The sequence below is a fragment of the Larus michahellis genome, chromosome 4 (genome assembly GCF_964199755.1).
Source record: "Larus michahellis chromosome 4, bLarMic1.1, whole genome shotgun sequence".
Classification (NCBI taxonomy): Eukaryota; Metazoa; Chordata; class Aves; order Charadriiformes; family Laridae; genus Larus; species Larus michahellis.
Genome location: NC_133899.1, coordinates 23,200,511 through 23,209,444, shown reverse-complemented (window position 1 = coordinate 23,209,444; position 8,934 = coordinate 23,200,511). Strand labels below are relative to the sequence as shown.

At 51.1% G+C, this 8,934-nt stretch overlaps 1 protein-coding gene across 1 annotated transcript in view; it reads left to right on the top strand.

Annotated features, from left to right (window-relative positions):
• Positions 1 to 8,934, top strand: part of CNGB1 (cyclic nucleotide gated channel subunit beta 1) — a 31,464-nt gene that overhangs the window by 8,481 nt on the left and 14,049 nt on the right. Inside the window, exons 15-19 of the mRNA XM_074586778.1 lie at positions 2,451 to 2,580; positions 2,933 to 2,975; positions 3,576 to 3,595; positions 3,650 to 3,845; positions 5,085 to 5,223. Coding sequence (XP_074442879.1) covers positions 2,451 to 2,580; positions 2,933 to 2,975; positions 3,576 to 3,595; positions 3,650 to 3,845; positions 5,085 to 5,223 — 528 coding nt within the window. The remainder of the gene's footprint in view (positions 1 to 2,450; positions 2,581 to 2,932; positions 2,976 to 3,575; positions 3,596 to 3,649; positions 3,846 to 5,084; positions 5,224 to 8,934) is intronic.

Below are 8,934 nucleotides of genomic sequence, written 5' to 3'. Positions count from 1 at the left end.
GACTGCCTTTATGGCTTTGTTGGAAACCAGCGTGGACACAATTGTTGTTTCAGCTGCATTCCCAAGCCGCAGATGCTGAGGCACCAGGGGAGGAGGGAGCGCCTCTCGGCAGAGCGGAGCTCCCCAAGCCGGCAGACGGGAGGGATGCGCTGGGGAGGGGTGCGCTCCGGGAGGGATGGGGTCCTGGAGGCATGCGCTGGGGAGGGATGCGCTCGGAGAAGGATGCACTGGGGAAGGATGCGCTCGGGGAGTGATGCGCTCGGAGAAGGATGCACTGGGGAAGGATGCGCTCGGGGAAGGATGCGCTGGGGAGGGATGCGCTCGGGGAGCGATGCGCTCGGAGAAGGATGCACTGGGGAAGGATGCGCTCGGGGAAGGATGCGCTCGGAGAAGGATGTGCTGGGGAAGGATGCACTGGGGAAGGATGCGCTCGGGGAAGGATGCGCTCGGAGAAGGATGCACTTGGAGAAGGATGCACTGGGGAAGGATGCGCTGGGGAGGGATGCGCTCGGGGAAGGATGCTTTCGCAAACTGGCTCAGCCCAGGGCTCGCTGCTGACGCGGCACCTGGTGACAGGCAAGCGTCTCCTAGAGACACGGGCTCCATCTCCACCGCAGCCGCCCGTAGCAGCCACAGCCCGCGGCCCTCCCCTCCCGCCGGGTCCGGCAGCTCGGCCAAGCTGGAGCTGCGGCTTGTGCCTTCCTCGGGAGCGGGGACCAGCCCCTGGAGAAGGTCCACGTTATTTAAAACCATATCCAATAACGCAGGGCACTTGGGATTATTATGAGTGTTACGGAGCTGAATTTAAAGACAGGATTATGTGTTGTACCTGCAAAGGCTACTTAATACAAGTAGGTAGAATTTTACTTCTTTTTTTTTTTTTTCCCCTGTTGTAGCAAATAGTCGAGTTATTGTCAGCTGGTTTAGGTGGTGACTTTGGTCTAGATTGTATTCAGAAAAATCTTTTTGCTTAGTTTAGTGGTTTGCTCTGATTTCATGTCAGATAAGCATTTAGGGATTTATTACCTAGTGCTAAAATATTATCCTCTGTTAATTCTGCTGAAGTAGCTAGATTTTCAGGAAGAAGTGGAAAACGTGTGATTATTCAGTGTTAAAACCATCTCTTTTTATCTCATCAAAATCTGTTCCTGGAGCTCCGCTATAGAAACTTGAGCTTCGGTTGCAGGGTGAATGATGTGCGGTTCCATCCTTTGATGTATTGGTCTGTTTATGGGAAAAGAGACTGCAACAGGTTTTCTAGATTAGGATGAAAAGACCCATGATTGATTGCACTCGAAGGGAGCCTAATTTAAAAAAAAAAAAAAAAAAAAGGTGGAAAGTTATTTAAAATCATTTTTAAAAGACCTTGGAAAATAACAGTTTTTCAGGACATGGAGATAAAAGAGAAAAACTATCCCCTGCTTGTTACATACATCTTCTGACTCAGGACCTGCCAAGAATACAGAAAGATGTTTTTTTTTCAATTTTCATGCATTTTGCTGCCCTAAAATCTTTTTTCATTAGCCCCAATCCTCACTTTGCTTCTCTCGCCAGGAAAAGAGCAAATCAGGAGATAAGCACAAAGAACGAACATGATGAGGCTTTTTTTTTTTTTTTTTTCAGTTGTAAAGTTATGTTAAACCAAGGAAATCTGTTTTGTGAGCCCCCTTTGTCAGAATGGCGGAGCTGGGGTCTGCGCTTGCTGCTGAAGGAAAATGGGAATTAAGTGTCCTGGTGGTGTCTTGCAGGGGCAAAGTGGGATTCGGATGGTGCTTGCGGGACAGCCCTGCCTGGAAATTAGGCTCTCAGCTTTTTATTTGGCAAATTTTATTTATATGAAAATTATTATGCACCGCAGGAGAAGTATACTGCCTGTATCTTTCTGCTTATGCAATTTTTGCTCATGCATATGCAATGCCCTGCATTATCTAATGCACCTCTCACCTGGTCTCCCACATAGGACTTTTTTGCAAGTCCCTTTTAGCCCAAGCAGCATCACTACTGTATTGAACTAGGATTTCTGTGGTATTGTTCGCCTGCCAATGGGGCTTGCGGTGTAGCTGGAGGAGCAGTGCTCCCCGAAACTGGGCGAGCAATGGGGTGCATCGTTCCCATTGATGTGATGCCTCCCCTGTTGACACGATGTGTCCCCTGCTGGTGTGATCAATGATGACACCCCTGACACGATGCCATCACCATTGATGTGGTGCCCCCCATTGACGTGATGTGTGCCCCGTTAATGTGGTGCCATCCTATTGACGTGATGCCATCCCCTGTTGACGTGATACGTCCCCTGTTGATGTGATGCCATCCCCATTGACGTGATGCCATTCCCATTGACGTCATGTGTCCCCCGTTGTTGTGATGCCCCCCCATCCGCAAAGTGCTTAACCTCAGAAAGGACAACAGTGAGCTTAGGCGCTTGTCCCTGCTTGATCTGTCCCATCCAGACCCCTGCTCCTGTCGCCTTGTCTCACCGCTGACGAGGGTGTGGATGAAGTCTACTTCACAGAGGAGGCCCTCAGGTTCGAGCAGCTGGAAGAAGCTGAGATAAGTGATCTCGAGAGTGCTTTTGTACAGGTACGTCATTGCTCCCTGCTTGGGCTCAGGTCTGCAGCGAGCTCTTGCTGCTCAGTGCACGCTGCGGGCTCAGAGCTCGTCTGGGGGGACGCAGCGCCCTGGCGAGGAGCAGGGACTGGGATGGGCACTGGGAATGTTGCCCACTGAAACGCCCGCGTCTCTGAACATGAGACAGCAGCAGTAACTGCACCACGGGAGAGACTCTTTCACCCTAAAATGCTGGGACTGAACCAGCTGAGAAGCTGGGGAATGGCTGTGAGGATATGGGGCACCCAGTCAAGCTGCGAAGTCTGCTCTTTTACTGATGGAGCAGGTCTTTTGCTCCTTAAAATGGCTTTTTTCGTTTTTGAAGGTGGAAGAGGAGACAGCTGAAGCTGCTGAAACTGATGCTGAAGGTATAATATATAGCTGCGTAATGTCAAATTAGGGCGAACCAAAGCAGGCAATGCAATGGGCGTGTTGCAACAGGACAAGGGGTAATGACTTTAAACTCAAAGAGGGAAGATTTAGACTCGATATAAGGAAGCCATTTTTCACACTGAGGGTGGTGAGCCCCTGGCCCAGGTTGCCCGGAGAGGTGGGAGATGCCCCATCCCTGGAAACATCCCAGACCATGTTGGACAGGGCTCTGAGCGGCCTGATCTAGTTGAAGATGTCCCTGCCCATGGCAGGGGGAGGTTGGACTAGATGGCCTTTAAGGGTCCCTTCCCACCCAAACGGTTCTATGGTTCTATGATAACTCCACTGGTGTTGGGGAAGTTGCACAAGGGACGGCTTGACCCGAGTCCTGGTACAGGCTGGGGGTTTCTCTGCCCGTGCAGCCCCGCCAAGCACCCCGATCTTGCAGCGGTGATAGAAAAATGCGTGGTAGGATGCTCACCACCACTGCTACCAACATCCGTGAGCAGAGGGGGGCAACAGAAACCCCCGCAGCCCTGCATTTCTCTGAGCTGACACAGTTGTCTTGTCTCAAACCACTCTGTGTTTTATTGCAGCTTCAGATGCCTTGTCCTTTGCTTGAAGCACCTAGGCACCTAGCAGCATGTCTGAGCGTGCCCGAGACGTCGAGCTAGATCGGCTGGTGCATGACAAGCCGCTCGACGACGGGGATGCCTCCCCTCCTGGCCGCGGTGCGCTAGAGCAGCTCCCCAATGTCCCCAGCTACCGAGCCACCGCTGCCTCCCGCATCCCCGTCCTTGTCGCCAGCAAGCCAAAGGCTGGAGTTGTCAACCCCAATTTTTGCAATGAGGAGCAATTCCCCCTAGGTATTAGAAATGTCGGCCTCTGCGATGGGCTTGCATAGCTTGAGGGGGGCAAAGGGTTATTCCCGGACTAGTTGCTTTTTGTCGCTTTTTTGGGAAAAAAATAAATAAAAGCCCGCTTCCTGTTGCAGCACAGAGGCTGGGGAACAAACTTCATGTTTTTTTCTGCTCTCGCCTCATCACTATGTGCCTTTCTAGCTGACCCCTAGGGAGTGCTTGCCAATATCTGTAAATGATACGCTATATGTTTTGGCCTGGTTAGCCAAAAACTCTCCATTGCACGTGCAGTTTTCTCCTTAGCCTTCTTGCAGCCCACTGGCACTAAGAGGACGGTAAAATGGAGGTTTGCTCTTCATGGTTCTCCGCCTTTTAAGCCAGAAGGACAAATTCTGTTTCTGTAGCTTTGCTTTGCTTTGTTTTTAACCAGCAAGCCAAACTCTGCTGCTTTTCCTGGCACGCAATGGGGTTTTAACTTCGCAGCCCAAACAGGCCTTTTCTCGGTGATTTGACGAAGCCGCGCTCTGACCCTCTGGTCCCCCATCAGCGCGGGACAGGAGGAGACGCGCAGGGTGTTTCGGACGTGTGAAAACCTCCCTTAGAGATCCTGCAGGGACTCGCTGCGTTTTGTTATGTAGCCCGGAAAAGGGATGACACTTCGCATCTTGTCCGGCTGCGGGGTCCAGCCAAGACAATCCCCAGCGCCGATCCTCCCTTGGGCAACCGGCATCTCTCCTTGCCCACAATAAACGCCCAACCTTCCAGCTTCTAAACTTTGCTCACCGCAAAACAGGGAGGCTGTAAGGCCTTATTTAACCAGTGCCTTGTTCTGCATATAAAGCAAATGCGTGTGTGATTTGGAACTTGCACGGTCTGCATGTTTATGTTCAGAAGATGCAGGAGATATCCTAGGCCCTGTGAGGCAGGTTTGCAGCTGGAAACCCTGGGTTCCTGCGTAACACCTCCAACCGGTAATCCTCATCTCTGCCGTTTTCTGAACCACAGGGACGCTGGCATGGGGTAGTTGCAATCACTGCAAGCTGGGAAAGCAGAAGGAAAGCAGGTGGCGCTTCTCATAGTGTTAAAAACTGTGCAAAAAGAAAAATAAATGCTCCAAACTGTTAGGAGAAAGGAGTGCCGGGCAAGTAGGGAATGGAGGGAAAAGGCGAATCCTTCCAGTGGGGTTTGGGGGATTCATCCTCACTGCCCCCCTGACTACAATTATTGTCCTTCTCCACGGGCCAGGTAATTACCCCGCCGTGGACATCAAGGACGTGGACAGCGGAGGCGATGCTGTGGAGAACGACGGTACCCACTTACCGGTGCCCACCGCTGGCACTCCCAACATGCTGGCGGTGCCCGGCGCGGCTCCGGCATCCCCCAGGTATGGCTCTGCCCCAGCGCGGCCCCCACCTCTGTGTTCTCACCCCCTGACAGAGCTGGTACAGGAAAAAATTTATACAACCGCATGGAGCAACCCGTTTCTGGCAGGTTTGGACAGTGAGCCAGGGTGGTGTGTGTCCCGCAGGTGTCACCCCTGTGCAAGGCAGGGGAGATGGCAAAAGCCTTGCCTCTTGTTTGCATTTTTTAATTAAATGGTTACATTTTGTTTAAAGCTTTCGGGGCCGGGGATGATCTTGTCTGTGTGTCCTCCTGGAGACAGGCTCGGTCCCCAGGCTGTGCTCAGGTCCCATTTGTCCTCACACGTGTCTGTGCTCCCAAACTCAGAGCGCGGCATGTCCGTGTGCTGGGTGCAGGCTTTCATCGTAAAAACCATCAATTTTCTTCTTGCTTTTTTGCCGGAAGGGTTTGCAGCGCCTCACCCCAGACTTTGTGCCTTTGGATCAAGGATGCTTGGAGAGGGGGAGCGTTAAAACTGAGTTTTAAAATCGAGGCCAGAGGAAACCGATGGGTTTTTTGGTCGTTGTTGAGGTTTCTTTGATGCTCGTTCTTGCAGAGCATTAAAAATAAAAATGAAGGTGATTTTTCCACTGAAAACCAGGTGTTATATTCAGCCTCACTTAATAGTTTGGAACTTTTATTCTGTCCTGTGGCAACAAGCTCATTGCTAGAGAGCGGTCGAGGCTCGTCCTGAGCCACACGGCACTCGGGATCAGTTTGGGGAAACAACTTTGGCAGTCGCTGCTTGGGACGTATTTTCTCTCTCAAGTTGATGAACAGCACTGGTGAGGTCCCACCTCGAAGGCTGTGTCCAGTTTTGGGCCCCTCACCTCAGAAAAGACACTGAGGTGCTGGAGCATGTCCAGGGAAGGGCAACGGAGTTGGTGAGGGGTCTGGAGCACAAGTCCTGTGAGGAGCGGCTGAGGGAGCTGGGAGTGTTCAGCCTGGAGAAGAGGAGGCTGAGGGGAGACCTTCTCGCTCTCTGCAACTCCCTGAAAGGAGGGTGTAGCCAGGGGGGGTCAGTCTCTTCTCCCAGGGAACAGGCGATGGGACAAGAGGAAACGGCCTCCAGTTGCGCCAGGGGAGGTTTAGATGGATATTAGGAAAAAATTCTTCACTGAAAGGGTTATTAAGCATCGGAACAGGCTGCCCAGGGAAGGAGTTGAGGCACCATCCCTGGAGGTATTTAAAAGATGGGTAGACACAGTGTTTAGAGATATGGTTTAGTGCTGGGTTTTGTCAGAGTTGGGCTGATGGTTGGACTCGATGATCTGAAAGGTCCCTTCCAACCCAGGCAATTCTATGATTCCGTGACTGGCTATTTTTCTGAGGCAGAACGTTCATGTTTTCCAGTACCATCAGCAAGTGTGGCAGCTCTTGTTCTGAATCAGGGTCAAGGTGAAGGCCTTTCTCTTATGCCTTCAAGTGACATAGAAATCGGTCAATTCAGACTAACACCCATGTCATGCATCCCAGCACATCTTGGGCATCTTTGGAGCCCACAGTCCAGCAACCCAAAGGCACAACTTGAGTTTATTTAAATCCACTTATCTATGTGCAGTTCCATCCCTACCATCACTTTTTATTGTCTTTCATCAAGACCTTATTGCAGCCTTTTGATGTGTAAGGGAAGGCTTATAAGAAAGATGGAGAAAGACTTTTTACCAGGGCCTGCAATGACAGGACAAGCGGATGTGGTTTTAACCTGAAGAGGGTAGGCCTGGGCTGCATGTAAGGAAAAATGTTGTACGATGAGGGTGGTGAGCCCCTGGCCCAGGTTGCCCAGAGACGCTGTGGCTGCCCCATCCCTGGAGGTGTTCAAGGCCAGGTTGGACAGGGCTTGGAGCAACCTGGTGTGGTGGGAGGTGTCCCTGCCCAGGGCAGGGGGGTTGGAACTAGATGGTCTTTAAGGTCCCTTCCAACCCAAACCATTCTGTGATCCCATGGTTCCCCAGTAGTTATTTTTTGGAGGACCTTGGTTTTCTTCCGTTATTTTGTACCAATTTCTTAAAGCAGGTTGTGCATTTGAATTGCACGTATGAGCATATGAACCTTTCTGCCATGCCTGCGGGTCGTGTCTCTTGAGACAACACTGAGCAATCACCCATTTATACTGTCACTCCTACTGGCCATGTTCTTGAGCTTTTTTCCTACTTGGGGCTGCGAAGGTTTAGGATTGATGTTGTTTAGACAGAGTCACAAAGGACTCGCTGCATGTGAGCCACACGTTGTCTAACTGGTGCCTGGAAACAGGCTCCTGCAGGTGATAAATACCAGGATACATGGGACGATGCCATACGGACGACATCCTATGTCCTATGAGGGACCCCGCACATCCCACATTGCTCCCAGCAGGCACAGGAGGGTTGTGTGGTGGCCGGTGCCGCAGAGCTACCGGAGCACAGCTGGAGGCTTCGCTTCTGGGCAGCATCAGAGCAGCTGCCCACAGTCCACAGCGATGGCCAAGCCCAGGCAGCGGCTGCCAGCCTCCTGTTGCTCACCCCTATCACTTTATTTAGGCAATTGCACTCTCTACCTGGTCTCTTGAGATGGCAAGTTCCATTTTTATTGCTTGTATTCAAATTCTGTCATATTTGGTTTCCTGCACATTTGTGCAAGGGGGTTCGTGCAGCTCTTTGTACCTGTGCTGTGCATTTCCACTTCTCAATCTGTTTACAATTAACTAATTGATTAGTTATCTAATCTTTCACCTTTAGCTTTTACTTGGTCTACGCACACTCCTCCTCTTCACTAGCTGTGCGTCTCTTGTGTCGCTTCATATTGTAGGAGATGCAGTTTGAAGTCTTCACGCGTCGGTGGAAAATAATCTGGTTTGTAGTCCCATTTTGACTGCCGGTCTGGAGGTCCTGTCCCAAAAAATGTCCCCCTGCAGCAGTAACGTATCAAAGGACCAAATGTTTTCCCAGGGATTATCACACAGGTTCCTTTTTTGCCATGGATGACTGAGAAACTGCTAGACCTGCCAGGGTTTTGGACTTAGGGTTGCACGTAAATGAGCTTCTCCATGGGACTTACCACAACATCCCCGATTCCCTCTGAGCCCTTCACCCACCAGTTTCCAAAATCCACTAAGGTTCGTGTTGGTTTTTGGTTAGGTTCTGCTCCTTTTCACATCTGCGTCTGCTGGGAACACAGGTGAACGACAGGCACTGCAGAATATCAAGGGATGTCTCCCGTGCTTCCGTATTTACAGCCTTCCCTGGGACATTTATCTCCTTTTACATCTTTCTAAGGGCATCCATTAATCTGAAGCAAAAAGAGGCATTTTTTGCCCGGATGGATGCTGACACACAAAGCTTTGCATGTGCTCAGAGGGAGACCACGCAAGGAGCTCTGTGGGGAACCATGCTACAGGCAAAGAGACGGGACAGTGATACCCTCTCTGCAGGGTTCCCCTTACAGAGCAAGAGGCCATTGGGTTGTTGATGTAGGCATCTTGGGCTTGCTCAAGGATGAGAATGGGCAAGGGGGTAACATGTTGCCCCAAGGGATCGGAGACAGGGGAAGGGCAGCCGGAGACTGGTGAGAAGTGATGGACGTTGTCCTAACAACCTTGTGGACCTTGGCAGAACTGTTTCTCCAAACTGATGTGTTTTTGGGAATGTCTCCACCCACATCTCAAGTACTTTAATGGGGGAGTTGATGGTTTTCCTCCACCCCTGCGCTGCACACT